We start from the raw sequence: 23,825 nt of genomic DNA, 5'->3' as shown, positions 1-23,825 counted from the left end.
CAGCATTTCAATATGTACCCTAACGCACCATGTTACGGTTTATTTTAGTATAACATCTCTAGGTATATTAGCTGTTTTGTTTCTCATTGCACAGAAATTCCAAATTCGAAAACATTCAGCTACTCCACAACAGAGGGCGTTAGTTTTCGATAGATATAACTTTGAACCTCAACACATAGAGATAAGGTTGAAATTTGTGTCACTCAACATTAATGACATTAACTTGATATTTATCTGATGCTATGCCCTGAGGGATGTCAGCCTTGTTATCGATATCTCGATATCGATAATTCACAAATAAATATTTTTGGGTATTTTTTTTCTTTCTATTATACGAGTATAGTATAATGTGTCACATTTTGGAGTATGTTTATTACTACTAAGTACGTCTTTTTATATTATGATTATTAAATAAAAAACGGAATAGAATAGTATTAATCTATATTTAATATTTATAAAATACAAACAGAAAATATGCATTATTTTAAATCTTGGAACTGCCGTAGGTTTGCTGTATCGGTGGCCTTTGTTAGAGTGCTTAGTGCTGTTCGGCATTCAGTTAACTCGTCACGTTGCATTTATCCATTTCTCTTTTAAATTAGCCTCTTTGGGAAATCTATAAATAAATTGGACAAATGAAAGCTAAGGAAAAATAAAATAAAATTTAATATTTATAATGTTTGTCTTTTCTAAGGTATCGATACTGTCGATATGCGCCACAAGCATCACTAAAGCGACATTCGTTTGTTTATTGCAATAATATTCCAGAAATTCTTGTTTGCTGTTCAATCTATAATAGTACTAATTTCTTACGGATTAAGGTTCATTTTGACTAGATATTTGTATACAATTTTGAAAAATTACAAGCGAAGTTATAACATAAAATATTATATGTAAAATAAATAAAAATAAGACTTACCGATGGTATGAAATGCCTCCATTGCTGATATTATTTCGTCTGCTATCATTTTTGCACTCTAATACCGAACAACACGTCCTAATTAATGAATAAATATGGAAAAAAGGTTTGACAGCTGACAACCGACTCGAATATTTTTCTGCGCACAACTGAGAGCAAGTTAGGTGATCTTACCTTACAAGTGACACGTGGGCCACGCCCACATCACACTTCTATCTACTTTACTGTTCTGTGAACAAACCTAATTACTTAGTAATAAGTAATAACCATTCAAGATTATGATCAATTAATCATCTATCATTATACAGTAGCACCTCGTTAAGTCGAACCTCGATAAGTCAAAAACCTCCAAATCTCGAAAAAATGTTTTGTTCCCTTCCCTTCAAACCCGAAAACCTCCGTTACTTGAAATCTTGACCCTCTGTTAGTCGAAATTATCACCGAGTCCCTTCAAGCCATTTTGGTACATATATTCACTCTATAACTCGAAAAATTAAATTTTACCTCCGTATCTCGAACATAGCAACGTTTTATTTTACAACCTTTATATTTGGAATTTATTACCTCTATTGTTCGAACAAAAATAAGTTACCTACTTTAACAACTTGCCGACAGTGCAAGACGTACACTGTTGTTTCTTAGAAAAAAAAAATTTAGGAGTATACGATAGTAAATTTATCCATCAGAAGAAGAAGAATTTACTGCACTTTATAGATTAGACAATGCTAGAGAACAACCAAATTATCTAAAGCAAAAAAAAAATACTGACTTTTTTTAATGCCATATTTTTTATTTTAAACTGATTTGAAATAATGTTGATTTGTAATAAATAAAAACATGTTTGTCACCTCTGCAAGTTGAATTTTAATGTACTTTACCTCTGTAACTCAAAATTTATAAGAATAAATCTCAAACTCTTTATGTCGAATCAAAATCCGCCTAAGTCGAAATCCTCCATAAAGTTGAAAACTCTATAACTCGAATTTTTTGGCGTCTCCCTTGATGTTCGACTTATAGAGGTGCTACTGTAATTTACTATAAGCACACCCCGGACACTCCATACAAAATTATCGTTTTGACAGTCACACTGTAGAGACTGCAAATACAGTGTGTGTACATAATAATATGTATGTTAATACGCTTTATGGTTGGCACATTTGTGACTAGCTTAAAAAAAAATTCGCGTTTTTCTGATGAAATACATCCGTAAACAGCACAATATCTAACCATTTTCTACGAAAAACGATAATCACAAATCCAAAATAATAAAATAACTTTAAGTCAATTTGATTAATGTTGTCAATCTTCGTTGCGTATCGTCTTTGCAGAAAAATGTGGCCGATTTTAATCACGATCGCGCGGGGTGAGGTAATGTTTAATTTTGGCGGGAGGCGGAGAGTGTCCGTTCTGTAGCGTTTAGCTACTATTATGTATTCTGTGCTATAAGTTTACTTAAGGCGAAGAATTTTAGTGAGTGTAAGTAATATTTACTCTACATAACTTAGTTAGGTATGCATAAAATATCCGGGCTATGGGATATGGTCTACTTTTTAAATATGGATAATAATAATTCAATCAAAAGCTTCACAACATTAAATACATTTGAAAAGCATGCTTTAATAATAGTAGGTTGGTAGTTAGTTAGGTAGGTAAATAATTACATATTATTATCTAGGTACCTAACCTTCCTTTTCGTCGAATAATGTATAAAACTACCATTTTAAAAACGTATTTACTCCATTGAAATGTTACATTTTTTAGGCCTAACCTTGCAGTTTTTAGAGGACGCAATTTTATGTTTTTGATGTGTAGGGGGGGTCAGTGAGTAGCTAAAACCAAGTTTGTGGGGTTGCCACCCTTGTCCCACGGCCGCCATCTTGAAAATAGCGGTTGAAATGGTTTTTACGATATATCTCTTAAACTATTTATCTGATAAAAAAAATTGTTAGCATTATTTGTTGCAAATTAAATTTTCTACAACTTTTGTCCAGTAACTTTTTGTCGTAGTACTATAAATAAAAAAGTTATAAGCGAAAACGTTCAGAAATTAGAGCTTTTTATATTTTTCAATAAAACTTTTTTTTTATCATTTTACGAAGAAATGATATCAGACCATTTTTGTAGATTGTTTTTCGAGGAACAACTTTTATATACAACATTTTTTCATTACGTCAATAGCTAAGGTTTTACAGCCCTACACATCAAAAAAATAAAATTGCGTCCTCTAAAAAATGCAACCCCAAATGTAACTTTTCAATGGAATAATTCTAATTGCCCGTATTTGACAGTTTACGTGACATTTTAATATTATCGTGTAATATTTTTTTGGACGGATAAGTTTTATCCAAGCATTGAAAAATCGGCCCTAAACGGTAAACCACACAACACTAAAAAAAAAAATATTAAAAAAAATTCTGAATTGTCAATATACAAAAAGAAATTATTTATCACCGATATATTCCGATATATTCCGATAGCAGATAGACAGCATAATAAAGAGCCCACAAGAAACTCTATATCTAGTAGTAGTACAGTACTTAGTAGTAGTTATATGACATACTTAATTATGATGACATGTAACATACATATTATTATGTACCGTCCTATTATTTATATCATTTTCACTCGTGGTACCTTCTCCAACTTATCGGCTAAAGCTATGGGTTGTATGGTACGTAGTATATTATTATTAGTCTGTACTATGGGGTATTTTTTTTTTGTTTATTTTCAGATGCCTATAGTCTCTCTTGTTCATTCTACAATTATCAGAAATATCCAATTCTTATGTGGAGAAAATTAATCGAATCTTTTCACCGCATTACATTAATTACATTAATGTTACAAGATAAATATTTGACTACGGAATATTTTGGTTAAACCTACTTACGTAAAATTTGTACCTACAGTTTGACTTCCTACTAAATAATTCATCATCAATCAATTCATTTACTTTTTGTAGAAATTGAATAAATAATAATTCTATAACATATAACCGATTGAATGCGGTTATTTAAAAAAAAGAGCAACTAGAACTAAATTAAAATAACAAAAAAAATGTAGAGCTTGCCATTTAGTAACAAACATTCGCAAATCTGTATACCTATTTAGCAAATTTAATATATAATAATAGATAATAATGTTACTAGCTTCTTATACTAGGTAGAACAAAAAATCAAATAAATAAAAATTTAGTATAATATGTACCGACACATTTTCAACAGATTTTTTTATAAATATGTATAACATACCTTCCCTATTTTTACGTACATATGTAAACAGTACCTCTAACTAACGAATTTCAGTTGTTTATTCATCATTAACAACCATAATACCCCATTCTGCCAACAACAATTATCCATTGTTTTAAAGATTCCACGTTGAATTATATATACGTGCATATTAACGTGAGGGAGTTGGGAAAAATCGGTGTCATAAGCACCTGCTGCCCTTTCGATAGCCATGGCAGGGTGAAATACACGTCCAACCCACGACATCAGCTGTTGTATTGCTCAGTTGTCTCACAGTCTCTCGGTCCGTCACTTGACAATGCGCGGTTTGGATCGTAATTCGTAACTTCAGTGATTCAATGGACATGTGAAAAAACTCTTGATTGCTCTGTTACCTTTTGATTTGAACCAGCGGTGCGTGGATCATGGATTTTGCATTCGCTGTTTTATATTCACTCGCCTCTATATTGGGTACGTTTTTGTTTATAATTTTATGTAATGAGTGTAATGAAAAATAAATAAATTATTTAGTTAGTATACATTAATTTAGATGTATTTAACAGTAAAAACTCATTCAATAAAAATAAATTTAAGTTTATAATGGATTAAAATATTCTCTATAAGTACCTACTTAAGTATGATAATATTTTAATAATAAAAGTAGATATAATTAGACAAGAAATGTATAAAAATCAATGAGTAGATATTTATTATTTAAATTTAATTTAATACAAGAAATTAGTAAATTCTAATATTAGAAAACAATGTAAGAAAAAAAAAACAATCATGAATATATTATTTAAACTCAAACTCAACAAATTATTCAAATAAACTTTGTTTAGAAGCGCTTTTGAATCGTCCAAATACTGAAAAAATAATTACATATTTACCACCGGTAGGCAAGCAGTTTTTACAGAAAAGAGCCGGCGAGTAACTTTGTAGTCGCTCTTTTAAAATGAATGCAACATTTTACATTAAAAAAAATTATATTTAATCTCATTAAGATAATATCTACCTGTACCTATATACGTATGTAAATTTAGAAATTAATAATGGATAAGGAAAATATATTATAACACGACAGTAGATAAGGATTCTTAAAAAAAATTAAAGAAGCGCTTTAATTGTTTCGGTCTAGAGGTTTTCAAATAATTACGAGTATTGTTAGCGGCTTTATAAGCGTGAAGAAAATTTATCCTTTAATATACTAAATAACTATTTCAAAACTTCGATGGAGAGTCACGCATGTGAGAAAAAATCCGAAAATCATAGAAACCGTGATTAATTATAAAACTATTAGTTATACTTGTATACGTAGTATATTATTATTAGTCTGTGGTTATACTTACTTAATTTTTTTCGTCAGATCAGTGCTCACCTTGTTTAAGCCGTGTAATCATAAATTGCAATTTAAAATTGTTATTCGTAAAGAATCACGAATGAAATCAATTAAACAGTTTTGAATTAAATATCACAAAACTATCTATAAATTATAAAATTGCAAAGCGTGCATATTCAATGTTTTTCCTTGCATTTGCAATTTGTGTATGCCTGAATGCATGGATGTATCTGAAAGTTATACATAGGTTTTCACGGTTTCCTCATAAGCATGACAATCGTGAAGTATTATTTATTTTTATTTATGTAGATTTTTGTTTGGATTAAGTATTTACGAGTAATATGTATTTGTTAATATTACTTTTATGTACCTATTGGATTTAATCATAGGATTAAATAAATACCAAAATTCCTTGTGGAATTCCACAGGAATTTTGGTAAATTATACGCATCGAAATCACGTAACTGTTGCATGCATATTGAGGATATAACTACAATGTATTTATAAATTTGCAATATAATAATTATTCATCTTTTACGAGCCTTACTCAGTCCTTTATCTATTTACAAAGAACAGCCGCAATTCATTGAGGACACTTCACATTTATTATTTTCATAAGGAAGTACTGTTATTTGTACTCTCTATTAATTATAATTATTGATTAAGTACTTATACCATTTAAAACTGATGAGTAATCGCATTTTTGTAATAGGTAGGATATTAGATTGCGATACTTTAGACTCGATCGACAGGAAGTGCTAGAAATATGTAATACCTATACATACATACAAAACACACAATGCACCATGCAATTCATTAATCGGAATACCTACGTCTACATAATATTCAAATACCTATACCTACCTAGTTACTAATATTATAAAGCGGAAGAGTTTGTTTGTTTGCTTGAACGCGCTAATATCAAAAACCGCGGGTCCGATTTGAAAAATTGTTTCACCGTTAGATAGTCCATATGTGGTCCATATATCAAGGAAGGCTATATAACTACCATCACGCTAAGACCAATAGGAGCGGACTAATGGAGGTGAATCCGCAGGGCACTGCTAGATATACATAAAAAGAAAAAAGTTGAACGTATGATTGATTGTTTACAGTAGTGGATAAATTCAAAATATTAAACAGTTTAAAAAAATACCGGGGACCAACATAACTACCTAATTCCTATAGTTTTTTTTACGCATTTTGAGTGCAGGCTAGTAATTAATACATTACACAAATTATTTACATACCTACCATCTAAGGCCTACCATGAACCAAATAATATATTTTTATGTCATAGTAAGCAAGGAAGGTCACCTGACCGTCGCCTGATGGTTTAAGCGATACCACTGCCTATGAATCACAATAGGCGGCATTAGGCCTCTGCAAATGGATTGCTGACTAAGAAAACAGGATAACTAAACAATTATTCAGGGGAATAAAGGGTAGGATTGGGAAGGTTGAGAAAAAGGATACGGGCCCCCGCCATACACTCTCTACAATCTAGGGGAGGTCGAGGTTCAAAGTACCGGGGGTAGGTTGTTCCGATCCGAATAACTCCGCGAAGAAAACAGATAGCAATAGGTCTAAAGATATTGAATCATAAACATCACGCTATTGCATCAGCCATTTTAGTGACACTCTGTCGGCATGTTTGTATGGTAACCAATTAGTTACACATAAACATCACGAAAGTAAATTTTTTCAACCTTAAACTTTCTGTATCAATGAATTTTCTAGTTATTTGTGAATAACTTGCTATTATCAGTTGGTCGAACTATAGTGATTATCTTTTTAATATCATCATCGTCATCAGCCCATCACATTCCCACTGCTGGGACACGAAGGCCTCCCGTAAGGCATCAGGCCACAATCCACCACGCTGGTCAGATACGAGTTGGCAGGTGACACATGTCGTCGAACTTTTGAATCTTCAACATGTCGGTTTCTTCAGGATGTTTTCCTTCACCGTTCAAACAGTGGTGATGTGTATGACGCATGCAGTGGACATGCGCAGATAAATTGAAAAATCTATTTATTTCCAGCACGCTCGCCTGTTTTCAAACCCCCAACTTATCGATTTGAAGTCCGAGGAGCGACCACTGAGCCACCACAGCTTTTTAACATCATTCAAGGGTTTTTATAACCTATTCTATTATAATGGGGGATCACTTTGAAATGGGATTTGGGGTTCATAGTTCTTCAAAAGTGGGTCTTATAATTCCGCTGAAGAACATGCCCTGTAATGAAAAACGTCAATAATTAGCCATTTATCATTTAGGCCACAACTAGCACATTGCTGAAGCTGTTAAACCCTTACCAAAAGCACCACCGAGATCAGATGATCTCGGTGTACCGAATAAGCGATGAATAATAAAATCAGCAATAGGTACATACAGATACGCCAGAAAAGAACGACTGAAGAAAATGCAAGAAGAGGAAAGAGCAACAGTAAAAGACAGAAGAAGGAAATTGAAAAAGAGTCGAAATGAAAAAGACAACCTCTGAACAGACGACACAACCTCTGAAAAAGTTTTGCGAGACTGAAAAAAAACTATAACTTTAAACCTCTTATTATATATTTTTTGATCTCGGTAAAGTGAATGTAATATATGAATACCTATCTACTAGAATAAAATCAGCTTATATTTATAGAAATCATGGATGATAGATGTTTCTATTACATTCATAGAGCGTCTTACTAAAAAATCTGAACTTCGAACCCGGCCTCCCCTGTAATATAATAATATAAAGTTTCAAACAGAGCAGTCAAATAAATAAAGTTATCAGTCATTTTAAGTAGTTTCATGTTAGTAAATGTTTTAGTACATATAAATAAAATTATTGGTAATATAATAACCATAGATATTGAACTTTAGCATATTATACGAAAGTATCATTTTTATGCATGCGTTATGCAACAATGAAGATGGCAATGTGATTTTTTATTTTAAACAAAATTTAGTAGACATAAATGATGAGAGAGGTCCCAATCATGTCTTAATAAATAATAGAATTCAGAAAGATCAATTTGTTTTGCAAATACATACATAACAATATGTCATTTGACTGCACAATCTGCATTATTAATGCTCTCTGAATTTTACATATTTTACATATTCGGTTGAGGTTGCATTTCGTAATTTTGAATATCGTTTTCGAAAATGAATCTCAAATATAAATCTTATTCTTTATGGATACGATGCTCTTTTTCAGAAAGCTACTATACTCCTCTGATCATGAAGTTTAGAAATAACATATCTACATGTTATTGAAGTGAAACTTTTTTATGTGCGTTGAGAGTAAAATTTCAAGGTGGCGTCATGGCAATACCCGCACAGCATGGAGTAAGGGTTATTAAATTTAACTTTATCCAAATTATTATATACGTACTTTACCATGCCGCTCTCTATTAAGATACAAACCCCGGCAGATGTGTGTGTGAATCTATTAAATATAAAACGTAAAATAGAAATATTTTTGGCGCGCTAAAACAGATAATTAGTTATGTACAAAAAAAAACTAACGTAATTTAATGTTAGGTAAATTAATTGATATGTAAAAATAATTATCTGAATCATCAGAACGAAACTAAATGTGAATAGTTAATTTTACCTGTTAAATTAAATATCTACAACTTGATAGCTTTTGGTTAAGTCTGAAAATACATTATGCATACATTACATTATTATCTACACAGAGACTAATGTTTTGAATGGAGTAATAATTCAAGTAGGTATGTAATTATTAATTATATAATCTCAATATGCTATTTGGAATGAAACCAAATACCTAAGATATCTAACATACCAATTACATATACAAATATACTACATTAACATTATTCGGTGCATAGTAGACCGTATTGTATTTAGTTTAGAGCAAAAAAAAAAATAAGTTTTATAGTTTCATAGTCGATTGAATATACACTCAAAATAGACTGCGGTACAGTTTTAGAACTTGAACGTTCTCTTTATTTGTAGATATCTAAATTTAGCGATCATATCAAAAGAAGGTAAAGATCCGTTTAACTGTAGTTTAAACTAGTAACTACAACTAGGTATATTTTTAGATAAGAAAGCTTTCAAAGCTTAGGTAGTTACTAAATTATTTGCAATACTCATTTTATGTATTTAGAATAAAGGTAAACAAAACAACTTTACTTCCTGCATTTCGTAATATCTAGGATAATACCTACGTAAGTGAAATCTAGACTTGTAAACCACTAAATGCGTAGGCCATTACCGCCGAGAAGCTGGCAGACTTTCTATGCACTCTAATTTAATACTGTATTATCTCTAGTATACACATTACCTAGTACTATGATTCCATTGGGGTTGAATTATATAAAATTAACATATTATATCTATTAAAATAAACCGATTGTGATACGATGATGATTTCAAATCCTTCTGGAAGTTTTGGAATAAAAGTTTTAAATGGAGTGCTTACTGCTTAATCCATTATCCATCAGAAGGACTATTCTAATAAGACTTACTTATTAATATACCTACTAATCGACACTTTATCAATATAACGTCGAAATAAGATCTAAATCGATCAATACGTTTTTTGCATAGATACATAAGAGATACATAATTGGAAACCATAAACACGTCAGCCGCAAATACATTAACATTATTCACAATCACTTATTAATGTGACAATCTAATTTATTCATCAATTATTGTCGTAAGCAGTTCCGACATATAACATGTCAACATTATTACATTTGAAATACATAAAACAAAACAAGACATCAAAGATGTAATAGTTTTTTAATGTGCATTCATAATGAGTGACGTCAGAAAGCAAGAAATATTTGAAGCGGTTAGTTGGTCTTCTGCAGATTAGTAGCAATATGTTCCGGTCTAATTATTTTTGTAGGTCGCATACAGGGTGGACCCGTGGAGGCGCTGTCTATGCCTCTGTTACCAAAATGATCTTGATCTCTTTCTGTAGTACCCAATATTAACAATATTTTATACTTAGATAAGAAATTCATTCGAAAAAAGCTCAATAGAAATAGGGGTTCTTGCAAGAAAACTCAATCGTTTGTCTGCTCTACATTGAGCATTTTGCATTAATATCGTTTTTTCTGAAATTATTTTTATCGAATTATTATGGTGCAATAAATACCATCAATAAAAAGAAAACTATTTTATGAAATTTGCATAAACGGACTTAGCGTTTATTGTAATTTAAAAGCAATTCTTTCTTTTTATTGTTGACGTTTTTCAAGCATCACGATCGAGATAATTTTGTTGAAAACAAAGACATCGTGCTTTGTTTTCAACAAAATTATCTTACTTATTTAAATGTCGTGACAATACTTTCCTATAAGTGTCCGTGACCACGACTAGACTGTTTGCAAGAATTTAACAATAGCAATTCAAAAGAAAACATTTTATGTGGAATTTTATTTAGAACCAGACATTTTTTAAATTGCGAGTAAATAATGAAAAATTAAGATCAAATACTTATCCTATTCTTTCGCAATTATACATATAAATATTTAGACTGTACAAAACAAGAAATCTTCATTTGTTTTATCGAAAGCACTACTTGGCCTTCCGTGCATCAGACGAAGTATAAAAAAAAGATGTATATCAACTGCTAGAAATTTTGGGTATTTAGGATACCTACCTGTTTTACATATTATATGGATATAATTAGGTTTCCTAAATACCTATCTACGGAGATGTAGACTATTATAGTTTAGTGTTTAAAATATAGCTTTATTTAAAAAGTTAAAGTAAAACAAAAAGAGTACATTTTTTGTATCCCCATAATTTCCAAGTGATTCTCTTGTACATACCTACTATAGAATTCACCAGAATTTTTAAAATTAACTTTTTATATACTAGCTTTGTACCGGTTCTACTTAGCTGTGGCTTGTCACGTAGGTACCGCGTACGTATCATCAGGTGATGCGCTTGCTCAATTTCCTTCCTTTCACATAAAAGAGTAAATAATACGACTTTATATCTCACATATTTTAATCCCCAAACGTCGAGGAACTTCCCTGTGACCTAGACTTATAAAATTTGGCAAGAAGGTCACAGAAAACTTAATGCAAAGGTAGAGGAAAAATTAGCGGTTTAAGTAGTTAAAATCGAATTTTTTTTATATTTTTATTATTATTATCCATAAAACAGGGATTTTATTATTTAAATTATTTAGTTTAACAAGGAACTATTCAAACCATCCCAAAATACAATCCCTCCTAAGTCTTAAGTATTTTTAGGTAAATCTTAACTTAATTAAACCTTTACTCCTTAGTATTTTATTTTTATATAGAAGTTATCAGCTTATGTAGATAGAATTTACTTGTATTTACATAAAATAGTGACGCAAAACAGTATTACGTGTCAGTACAGCCCAAATTAATGTTCGTCCTCAAACTTTTTGATTCAATAGTTTTGGGGTCAAATTAAGTCGAAACAATGTGAGGCCTTCTACTGTAGTTTCACAGCGTAATGATAAACAATTGTGCTTTGAATCGTCTCTTCATGGTGCCTTTTCCTCAGATTATTCATGGAATATTTGTGTCTTGTAATTTTTGTGTCGTATAAAATTGTAAACGATTGACCAAATTTAGCAATTCTACCTGTTTCACACCGATTGATGAATTCAATTTATTTTTACCATTTGTATATAAACGATTTAATAATCGCAAAGCAATTTAAGAGCCCTTTATACTGAAAGTTTAGGCATTTTAGGCACTGAGACGGCTCGCGCCCGCGTTGCGCAGGAGCCGGCGCGACATGAACTCCGGTGACCTAAGAAGGCGGGCGATTACGCCACAGTATAAATAAATCAGTAGTTCGATTTTATTTGCTATCGTAGGAATGTTGTTGATAAATAAATTTACTACTTATCCTATACCATAAACCATTAAACGAGCAATATTTGCATATTTATATATTTGTTTGTATATATACAGTGTGGAAATTTTTGATGTACCCTGAATGGAAAGTACTTGAAATACTAGGGATAGCAAATTTTTCTGAAAGGAAACATTCCTTTTTCAAATTTTATTTTATTATTCAAATCGATAGAAACAATATAAAAGATAATTTATTGTTAATTTCTCGTAAAAATATTTGCTCTTAGAAATAAAAATATCATGGAATCGAACATTTTTATTGTAGAATCAACATCATCTAAACATAAAGAACGCTTCTGGTTTATTGGTCTATTTTATACATACATTTAAAGTTTAAAATGAAACTCTCGTTCTGGATACATTAATTTATTTTCTTCTGAAAATATTGGTAATAATAATTAAAAGTAAAACAAATAAAAAAGGCAAAATAATAATTGAATATAAGTATGTAATAAGTATGTTAGTGTATTCAACCAACTTAAAAAAGTGTGACTATTTTACAACAATTTGAATAATAATCAATTAATGATTTGTATTATTGTATACAATATCGAAGCTTTTTAAAAAATGTATAAAATACTTTTTTATTATCATACACCATAATATTATGTTACCGGCAATATATTAAACCCTTCTTAGTAAATGTATGTTATTCCGAGAAACGGTCGGAATGAAATAAATTATATTCGTCACATAATTGACGATTTATATGATATCTTTAAATCTGAACTTTTCCTAAGTAGCAAATGTGGGTGGTATTTGGGGTAGCGATTAACCGATATGAGGTCAAAACTAAAATCCAAGATGGCGCCGACGAAAATTTGAAATTTGATGCGGTTTTTTTTAATAGATAGAGTGATTCAAGAGGAAGGTTTATATGTATAACAACATCCATTAAATAGTGGAGAAGTACTGTTATTTTTGAGGTTTCTAATGTGATGTCGTAAAAAATTACATTTTTCCGCTTACATTGCAAACGCAGGCTGAACCCTTCGAGTTTTATCAAAATAATGTACTAAGTATTATACACATTAAAAAGGTCTACAGAAAAGTTCGCAATGGTATAAGTCTATCTCTTATGGATAACCCACAATAACTTTTTTTTATCTTTTACTTTTTACGACAAATAATGGCTAATTTTCGAAGCGATTTTAACCAATACAGCATTAATCCTTAACCAATTAAATACGTTGAATACATTGTTCATTTAATTTAGATCTATATGGCCCTTTACACCATATGATTTAAGTGAATATTTTTGAAGATATTACAGATTTAAAAATTGCGGGACGTACCGTTTGCGGCGGTACCGGCCGGCCGCCCAGCTATATATTTTATACCCGTGCGAAGCCGGAGCGGGCCGCTATGTTTTTATATACAACGTTCACAGTTTTTCTGTAGTGTATTTAGTATCAGCATTGCACCCGTGCGAAGCCGGGGCGGGTCGCTAGTTACAAATAATTGTAATATGAAACTTATACATTACAGTTGATTTGAAGAATAAAATAGAAAATTTTATTTTTTTACATTTATAGTTCTTTCGATTCCCGGTCGAAGAAAATTAATTTTTGAAAATCTTTGAATGCAGTTCTATTTCTTTTTAAAAATAAAGGAAATTTGCTATCTCCAGTATTTCTAGTACTTTCACCCAGGGCCCATCAAAAATTTCCACACTGTATTTACAAACAAATATATTAATATGCAAATATTGCTCGTTTAATAGTATAGAATAAGAAGTTTATTTATATTTACAACAATAATCCTAGGATAACTAATAAAATCAAACTACTGATTTATTTATACCGTGACGTGTTCGCCGTTTTACTCGCCGCTCGGTTCTAATACGCGAGCGGCGACTACAACGTGGTCGGGAGCAAAACTAGCACAGGTCCTCCTTCGATGACGTCCGGCTGGACTCTGGCGGCACTGACGTGGTGCGCGCAAGTTGCATTTTACGTATTATATTTTATATAGAAAAAAATAAGGGCTAAATTATAAATCTATCCAAAAATTTCCCTGTAAAACCTGATTAGTAAATGAAATGTAAAATTTTCATAAACATAGCGTTCCCCTAATTCTCATAAAACTGATTATGCTTTTAAAATCGATGTTACTTCTGATTTTTTTTTGATCGAGTCAAATGTTTAATATTGTGTTTTTATCCAAAAAAGTCACTAGATCAAACGTTTATCTGTGCTATATATTTTTTTAGGATTTTAAATATGATGATTTCTATCCAAAAACTATGATTTAGAAACATACATTTTGGGTAATGGCCCCTTAATTTTTTTTTGTCCCAGTCGTCCATTTGGATGAGGAATGTAACTAATACAATTTTGAAAAACTCACAATTAAATCTCTACTTGGGCTGATATGGGTCGATCAGCTATACTTACTTATATAATTATAAATTACTAGTACTATACTTACTTATATTGAAATTAAAGCTTTCTCATGGCAAATTAATTTCCAAGATCGATAGAGAGTTCTTTCCATTTTATAAAATTAGTGTAGATATAGTTACTTACTTAGTATTAAAAAAAAATCTCGTGCTCTATAACTTGAAAAACGAATCTTCTGTACTTCAATCTACTTATCTTATTTTTTTTATTTTTGTCTAAACTACAAACAGAACAGTAACGAAATCTAATTAAGTCTCTATAGGCCTATCGAATCCAGCTAATTATTTCGGTACGCTTGATGATTAATTAATTCATTTAATACAGATTTCAATTTAATTACAAGTAAAACAATGTTTTCAATGATGGTCAGTTGATCGCGTTTATCGATTATTATTAACGATCTTGACACGAGTGAGTAAATTGCCAAGACAAGCATTTTATAAATAAGTCTTCCTTCGACCTGAATAAAATACGTAGAACAGTAGAAGAATAACATCTATTATCTTCGGTTTAGGGTAAGCCATTTATAAAATAAAATAGGAGAAAAAAAACATTCACATGGCAGTTAGTAGGTAGTTACATAATATGCCAGTATTGTATTGTTTGTAGAAACAAACTTAAAATGGAGAGCCCTTGTAAAAATATTATTATTTCTTCAGGGAAATTTCCTCCAATGTGATTTAAAAAATCTTATGAGCCTAGTCAGTTCTCATGAGAATATAATTAATTATTTAATAAAACTTAACTATTTCAAGCTAGGAATGGCTGCAGACTGTTGACTGTTGAGTATTATAAAAAAAAAACGTGAAAATGTCCAAACAGTGTACACAGTAGGTATATTGTCTTCAAACTATGAATGAATGGTTTATGTACAAATTGTTCATGCATGTAACAGTCCCAGATTAAAACAGTATTTGGTCTTAGATACACGTGTTTTTGGCGCACAGTACACTTTATAATCACGATGCCAAGATATTTTCATTCTTCCGTATGCAATTTTTTGGCAAATGTCAGTTACACGTAGACGACACGTTGAAGATTAAGATAGATGCAATTTGGCGCCATTAATCGTATAATTATGTACAAATTAGTGCAATCCATTGAGCTACAGTTTCAGTAGTTTTTCATCATCAGTCCATAAATTATATTTTTCCTCTGCAGGGACACATACTTACTCACACGGTCACACCTCGTCCACCACGACGAATTTGATTGAGACAAAAGTTTTAATATAACAAAAACAAACATTAGATTGCGGTTAATTAAATAAATTGCACCAAGTTTCTTTAGCTGCAATGTTTAGTGTCATGGAATCAATTCCATGTTTATGCACAAAAGAAGCCTATTATGAGCAAGTGAAAACGTAAATTTATTACACCTTGAGCTGCCGAGGCTAGGTGAAAGACGTACCTTTCAAGGCAAATTATCATGTGATTTCGGAATTGTCTAAATTCGGGCCATAAAAATGTGACCACTTAATAGAGGATTTCTATTTACATTTTATTCTTAAATAGAACATACATTCAAAGTTTACCGTATGTATGTGTAGACTAAAGCGGACGGAATTGAAATAGCAAAAATTCTTTAATCATTGATTTGTTGCGTTGACGCATTGGTTTAGTCACAAAAGAAGCTTAGGGCAGAAATGTAGAGATAATATTACATAATCGTTTTTGTGTAGATTGCAACGGTAATGCTACTAACTACTTAGCAGTGTTTGAGTCATCGATACTAATATTGTAAAACTGAAGAGTTTATTTGTTTGGTTGAACGCGCTGATCTCAGGAACTATGGATCTTATTTGAAAATTCTTTAAGTTTTAATAAATCTCAGTCCCATTCATCAAGGAAAGCTATCAGTAGGTACGCTTTATAGAAAAATAGGAACAGAAAAATGCGGGAAAAACCGAGGGTTATAGCTAGTGTTTTATAAAAGCCTTTTAATTTTTGGACAGCACAAAACAGCGCAGGGCTGTCTGTACATCTGCGAGTTAGCATCTTAAGTTGAGTCATAATTTAGGGAAAGTGCATGACACATTCAACAAAGCTCCTGCCGGATTTACGGTGAAATTAAAGTTCACCGTACAATTTGTGTCATCCGGTGGTATTTAGTATTAAGTCGAGTGTCATTCAGGAGGGCATTGTTCACAAAACGGTTTATGAATAATGACAAGCCTCAGGAAGGCGAAGCAAATAATTCTTAGTGTGATACATTTGGTTAATACTTAATTTCAACATTCTAAAATAAAAGAAAAATGAGTATTATAAACTTTATTATAAACCTTATTCCCGCATGTAAAAATGCTTATATCGTCAGTTTAATAATATAGCCATTCAGTCGTGGATAAGTAAAACCTTACGGGAATTTCTCGTATTTACGAAAAACGCATAGACCATATATTATATTACTCAGATTTTCAATAACATGCCCATATACCTGCATCTAAAATTTTAAATTAGATAAGGCTACACTATATGTTCGTGGGATATCCTTGGCTTTTTTCCTAAATTACATCATTAAGAACGATGTCATTTATGATGATGGATAATGCAATCTAGTACAAAGTGGCTATCTAACGTGTGAATAAAAAGGTTTATGACAGTCATTTCAACATTGTCGAGATTTAATTCTCATTATTAAATAGTAGACATTTTTTACCTGTTCGTTTTACACCTGACCGCAAAAAATATAAAATTATTATGAACATTAACTCAAGTACCAATATTAGATAACATCATAACAGTAAACTTAATACTTAAAATGAAAAAAGTTTAAGTACGAGCTATGACAAATAAAAAAGGCATGTAAGATTTATTATAATATGTCCTACGTACCTTAATTTATATTCCATAATTTTAATATTAAGTATTTATCATAATTACTCTAGGTACAGCATTGTTAAAAGATACGGACAGACATACAAAGTGACATATAAAGGACATAAATAATTCATAAATGTTGCACATTAGTCACGATAGATAAAATCATTTTAATCTAATAGTTCCGGTGTGCCTTTGGATTCCTTGAAAACAATAGAAACATATAAGTGCTCTAAAACATTTCTGCAATTGCAGGTTCTTTATGGCCATTATCACAAGATTAATTTTCTGAAGTCATATTCTTATCTGTAAGTTGTTATAAAATCTTATGTAAGAATATTTTATTTCCCACGTAGCTTAGAGTTGATTACAACTTCTGTATAACTTTTGCGATTTGAATTGCAAGACTCTTCTGTGTAGCTTTGAACTGTCAAGGCTATGTTAAGAATACAATGTCAAATTATTTGTTGCCTTTGTGATTTTCCTAATACATATTTAGGAACCTCTATTTTCATACCATATCGCCATCTTATTAAAACTGTACTTTAAATTACAGAACCCATAATCTATGTACCACACTGATTCGTAAATTATTTCTCAGTAACAACAAAATTACGCTTCCATTTTCCAACTGGAATCTAGATCAAGGTGGCGGTTAAACTTTTAAAGATATAAAGGTATATTGTAAATTAATAATTATTATTAATAAATAATTATTATATTAAATACCTGTATGTATGTGTTTATAATTCTAAAATTATTTTGAAAATGAGCGCTTTATTTGTTTTGTTGTTGATACAAAACTGTGAAATGACAATTCAGTGTCTCTAAATTATTAGAGTGCGTTTCACGATAGAGTTCCCCTGCCGTTATGTTGGCATACCTGACTGTCAAAAACGAAAATATTTTTTTTTAATAAAAAATGACAGAGAAAATATTCTCCTTTCTTCCTAGCCTTATCCCGTATCTTGCGGGGTCGGCTGCCTAGAAAGGAGAATATTTTCTCTGTCATTTTTGATTAAAAAAATAATATTTTCGTTTTTGACAGTCAGGTATGCCAACATAACGGCAGGGGAACTCTTTCGTGAAACGCACTCTAGTTCAGGATCCATCGCCCATTTTTGAAAGTGATTACTATCAAGCTAATTTTCCGTGAGTAGCTTTATTTTGATGAGACGCCCAATAATTTCATGTACGAAACTCTCGATTGTGGTAGCTAACAGAGGTAACAAGGAAACAATTTTTTGATTTGATGGTTCTCAAATATTCACTCGCGGAAAATTAGCTTGATAGTAATCACTTGCAAAAATGGGCGATGGATCCTGAACTATATGTATATCAAATAAAATATAGTTAAGTTAAAAAAATGTATGATTTTTTATATGCTCATTTTAGATACAAATCAAAATAATCGACATAGTTATGTTATTGTTAGCCTGAAGGACAGATATGTTGTACGGTTGTACCTACATTTAACTTTATAATTTTATGTTACAGCGCTTCGACCAATTTGTGCGGAAGATTTTGGATATGACGGCGTTATTGGTAAATATTTTTCATTGATTTTAATATTTTTCATCAGGCTGATGATCTGTATTTTTCCAGATTCAAATACCTTGTAATTCGTATATAATACAAGAAGTAAATAAACATAAACTCAACATTATTGAATCATGTAAAATATTTTTATAAACAAGCATTTAGGAATAAGTAAATATGAGTTATTTATTCTAAAACTAGCACCTATTCGGAAGGTCGCTTTTACCAAAGAGATTCGAAAAGAAACTCGATGAATCATGGTAAAAGCAATCTGACCCAACTACTTGAATTAAAGATGTGTAAATTATGGTTGATACCTATAGGTACCTATACATGTCGTACCTTCTTGACCTTAAACACTCTTATGACGCGTATGATACAAAAACTTAAGGAACCTTATTATAGGTAGGTACATATATATTTTTTACAACAAGATTTATAATTTTTAAGGACATGATTGATTGATACATAAGAAATATGTACTGTATATGTATAAGTACGATATTCAATTAGGCACCGGCCATTTGTCAAAAAAAATATCGGAAAGGTCGACGGACCAATTTTTATGTATTTATTTTTTGCCTGCGAGAAAACGAATAAAGTACCTAAGAATCCACGTTGATCACACGGATATATAATACGACATTGTAAAGACTATATGGATAACATCGTACCTATGCATTTGTGTCATATATACATACCTACATATATTAAAAGACGATAATATGATATTAAACATTCATTATAAACACGAGTTCTACTTTCACAGGTCCTACATATTGGGGCGAGAAGTTCCAGGAATGCAGAGGGAAACATCAAAGCCCCATCAACATAAACGTGCTCAGAGTGAAGCAAGTGGCACTCCCTGACATCGCATTCATCGGGTTTGACGACCCGATAGATAATGTACACGTCACTAATAACGGACATACAGGTAACAGACTATAATACGAACCACTTACTATTGTAGGCTCTATTCTGTATTGATTATGAAACTTCACACAGCCTTGAGCCGTAGCAGAATTAGTTATGCTCGAGCTGACCGGTCAAAGGTAGGCGAAAACCGTGGAGCGATCACGTCCAGAGAAACCATAGCATTGTGCAAGAGACAATTGCAATAGGCCGAAAAACTTTTTTGTTACCAACTTATCTTATGCTTTTCTTACAGTGTTGATAGAAGTACAAAACGAACCGCATCCAAGGGTAAGCGGCGGACCACTCGAAGGGAATTACGTGTTCAGTCAAATGCATTTCCATTGGGGCGACAATGATACTTTAGGCTCTGAAGATAAGATCAATCATAGGAGGTAAAATTTTTCTTAGATAACTAACACAGAAGAGTAAGGGACACTTAAATTAAATCAAAGAATTATTAATAGTAATTTCTCGACATTATACCCAACAAATACGACGGTATACCTACTTTGTGACTAACGATAATATTGTCTAACAACCTTCCCATCGTAATTTATATAATTTTTAAATTGCCTATTACTCGCATGCCGTCTTCATAAATAATCTAACGATTTCAGTTTTCCTATGGAGCTGCACATGGTGTTTTATAAAGAAGAGTATAAATCAGTTAAAGAAGCGGTAACGCACACAGACGGACTGACTGTACTCGCCTTTTTCTATGAGGTAAGAAATAATACACTTATGTAAAACTAGAAAATAATTGGTTGTAATTGGAAGCAGTCTTCTAGCAACTTCAAAACACCTTATTTAATTACAAATACGTAGAATCGCCAGCATAACTTATATAATAAACTCAGATTTGATCAAAGATATCTATATTATATTTATGACAATATGAGCACGTATATTCCTAGTTATGTAACCGCGAATTATCAACTTGAGTGCGCAATAATTTGTTACCAGATTAATCGATCGAAATCGTCCGTGACTTGCAGTCAATGATTTATTCATAATAAAATATTGGAAAATTACTATCGGATCATAAGAAATGATATCGTTGCATTGATATTAAGCATAGAATACTAGTCAAATGTTCAATAAGGATTGAAGCAATTAATGGAAACATTGCGATAATTAAAAAATTACATTTGAATATTATTAAAGCGTAGAATTGAAAAACCTCTCTAATAATAATAAAAATAACAAGAAAACACTTATGGCACTGAAATTATTGTTTATTTTCAGTTGGATCGGCACCAGCACCCAGCCTACGATGACATAACATCTGCCTTGGGCAATGTAACTGAACCACATTCGAGCGTGGTCATGAAAAACCCATTCTCGTTTCTCAATATTCTGCCCTACGACTTACGAAGATATTTTACATACAGGGGATCATTGACTACGCCACCGTGCTCCGAAGTTGTTATATGGTTAGATTTCGAGCAACCTGTCAGATTGACCCATGATCAGGTATATTTATATCGTCTATAAATTTAGGGTCTTTAAATCATTAATCCTTATCTATAAAAACCAGATAACCCTTTTAGGCTTTTAGGGCATATAAAATTTAATGAATTAAGAATAAGTAATGAATCGTCAGTTGCCGCTCTAAAAGTACCCTCTTAATTTTCGCATATCTACTCGAATATAAAAGGAATACACATGTAGTTCAGTTTCCATATGAGACATGAGTATGTTTTAATACTCTGACTAATCAATAACTCTATTTTCAGATAGAAGTATTTAGAGAATTGCGTTCATCCAACGGGAAGATAAGGCACAACTTCAGGCCAATCCAGCCTATCGGCGACCGAGTCGTCTTCTACAATATCGATAGTAACTATTACACGTACAATGAAGTAGATGAACACGACGAGGACTCTACAGAATGGCCTACAGGAAGGAAGAGGAGGCGAAATGGCAGCTGCTTAACCAAATTTAACATATTCCTAGGTTTATTGACGTTAGTTATAATATATTATGTATAGTGTAGCGTTGCGTGTTAGACTTTAGACCTGATATTAGGTTGATTATAAACATTTACTATCTTTGTAATACAATAAATGTAAGTATGTTTGTGATATGCAGGTTTTAAATATTATTTACAGATTATATTTTAAAAATCTTTGTATCTAAGCAATGATGTTTATACGAAAAAGCAAGTGTGTTTAAAATTACAAATGTTATATAACATTGGTGAATAATATTTGCAAATATTTAACAAGTATATAGAGGAAAATTATACAAATGTGAAAATTATTGGAAACATTGTGCAACAATAAACTTTGCACTAACCACAGGCACTAACAATAATTGAAAACTTGTTATACTTTGGTTAAATAATTAATTCTACAATTATATAGTGAACTGTGAAATACTATTAATTTTAAATATTAATTTATTATTGTGAAATCCAAGAGGTTATAATATTTACCAAAATGTATTGCATATAGAAATGCACTGAATTTAATTTATTAGTAAAATGTTTTTAGAGTGAGAGTATTAATGTAATGATGACAATGGATTGTAAAACTGTGATATTGTATAATAAATACAAATGAATATTTTTATGATTGTTTATTGTTGTTCTTTACAAAAATATTTATTCTATTTTCTTCTTAAAAATATCCATATGGAGAATAATTCTGTTCCTGATAGTAATAGACATATTGTTTGACAGAAAAAAAATGGGATAATGGAAGTATACATATTATAATTTATATGGTACATAAAGTAGGCTAGGAACAAAGATTATCAAATTTGACAGATATGAAATTTTAGCACACATTATTGTTGGACTCCATATTTTTCATATTTTACATACATATTGGGGTATAAATAAGCGGAATATAATATTAAAAGGGAATGGTACCTAATATAGATAACTGTCTAGAAATTCAATAGTGTATACTTCTAAAGTAAATACTGCCACACACTGAACAAATATACTTAAACCAACACTACCAAAAACTATAGTACATTCTCAATTAATTGTTTTTCTTTACCAAAATCTACTCATAAAATCTAACATACACACTTATCTTTCCAAAAATAGTGTTCAGTCATCTTGAGTAGCTCTATTATCAGTCATTGTAAGCATAGCACCTAAATTCTCTTCCGTTCCATTCTTTAGCCTTTCCCATATCAATTCAGCGATGGCTTTCTGTGTTCTGCGCTCAAGTTTCTCCAATTTTTTGGCCACATCTCTCTTGAGGTCCCAGTCTGGTTTGCGTGGAGCTAAACTAGCAATGTCTAAGTCTTGTAGTACAACCTGAAATGTAAAAAATACATAGCACAATAATATTTTTTTACATAATTCTGTAGTAATCTAGCAAGGAAATAGTATGTTAGTACTGGAAAGATTTGTTTTTATTTTTTATTCCCGATCGTTTAATCGTCGAAAATCGTTTAATGCAGTTCTACTACTTTTTTAAAATAGGAGTGTTTCATTTCAGCCAAATTTGCTATCTCCACTATTTCAAGTAAGTACTTTCCCTCCAAGGTCCATCTAAAATTTCCACACTGTATTTTTTATAGCATGTGTATGGTAATAATTATAATTTATTGATTTATTGCTGAGTCTGATCTACTTATGGTAATGTTATAGGTATGTATTGTTTCATTAAATTAAATTAAATTTGTGCAATGAAATTACAGAATATAAAAATAAAAAGTAGACAGGGTGCTTAGCTAACACTGAACCACATTTTATATATTATTCAACCAAGCCAACTAGACGCTCGGGTGGAATGCGGCCGCCCGCCCGCTTTCCG

The 23,825-nt window shown here is 31.3% G+C and overlaps 3 protein-coding genes and 1 long non-coding RNA gene across 6 annotated transcripts in view; 2 read left to right on the top strand and 2 right to left on the bottom strand.

Annotated features, from left to right (window-relative positions):
* The window catches only part of LOC149485140 (uncharacterized), a 385,709-nt gene that overhangs the window by 318,059 nt on the left and 43,825 nt on the right, over positions 1–23,825 (top strand). The window lies entirely within an intron of this gene.
* LOC149485143 (coiled-coil domain-containing protein 12) overlaps positions 1–23,825 on the bottom strand; it is a 480,484-nt gene that overhangs the window by 455,481 nt on the left and 1,178 nt on the right. The window contains exon 3 of one of the 2 annotated variants that reach the window (XR_016316194.1): positions 22,964–23,323. Coding sequence is in view for 1 of the 2 variants with exons in the window: in XM_089699966.1 (XP_089556092.1) it covers positions 23,111–23,323 (213 nt within the window). In the remaining variant the exon portion in view is untranslated. Of the gene's footprint in view, positions 1–22,614; positions 23,324–23,825 lie in introns of those variants that run through there. The other variant, XM_089699966.1, reaches the window with a different exon arrangement.
* Positions 2,344–23,825, bottom strand: part of qless (decaprenyl diphosphate synthase subunit 1 qless) — an 89,357-nt gene continuing 67,875 nt past the window's right edge. The window contains exon 9 of the mRNA XM_089699954.1: positions 2,344–2,359. The gene's annotated coding sequence lies outside the window, so the exon portion shown is untranslated. The remainder of the gene's footprint in view (positions 2,360–23,825) is intronic.
* Positions 4,452–23,825, top strand: part of LOC149485123 (putative carbonic anhydrase 3) — a 404,335-nt gene continuing 384,961 nt past the window's right edge. The window contains exons 1-7 of one of the 2 annotated variants that reach the window (XM_089699958.1): positions 4,452–4,617; positions 19,093–19,140; positions 19,904–20,068; positions 20,303–20,441; positions 20,667–20,772; positions 21,295–21,522; positions 21,786–22,046. In XM_089699958.1, the coding sequence (XP_089556084.1) occupies positions 4,572–4,617; positions 19,093–19,140; positions 19,904–20,068; positions 20,303–20,441; positions 20,667–20,772; positions 21,295–21,522; positions 21,786–22,040 (987 nt within the window). In that variant the 5' untranslated portion in view covers positions 4,452–4,571 and the 3' untranslated portion in view covers positions 22,041–22,046. Of the gene's footprint in view, positions 4,618–19,092; positions 19,141–19,903; positions 20,069–20,302; positions 20,442–20,666; positions 20,773–21,294; positions 21,523–21,785; positions 22,621–23,825 lie in introns of those variants that run through there. The other variant, XM_089699957.1, reaches the window with a different exon arrangement.

The sequence above is a fragment of the Colias philodice genome, chromosome 10 (genome assembly GCF_061535455.1).
Source record: "Colias philodice isolate Cphi_HAF_F1 chromosome 10, ilColPhil1 Martin Lab GWU primary, whole genome shotgun sequence".
NCBI lineage: Eukaryota > Metazoa > Arthropoda > Insecta > Lepidoptera > Pieridae > Colias > Colias philodice.
Note: the sequence above shows the minus strand (reverse complement) of the source record. Positions and strands in the feature narration are given on the sequence as shown.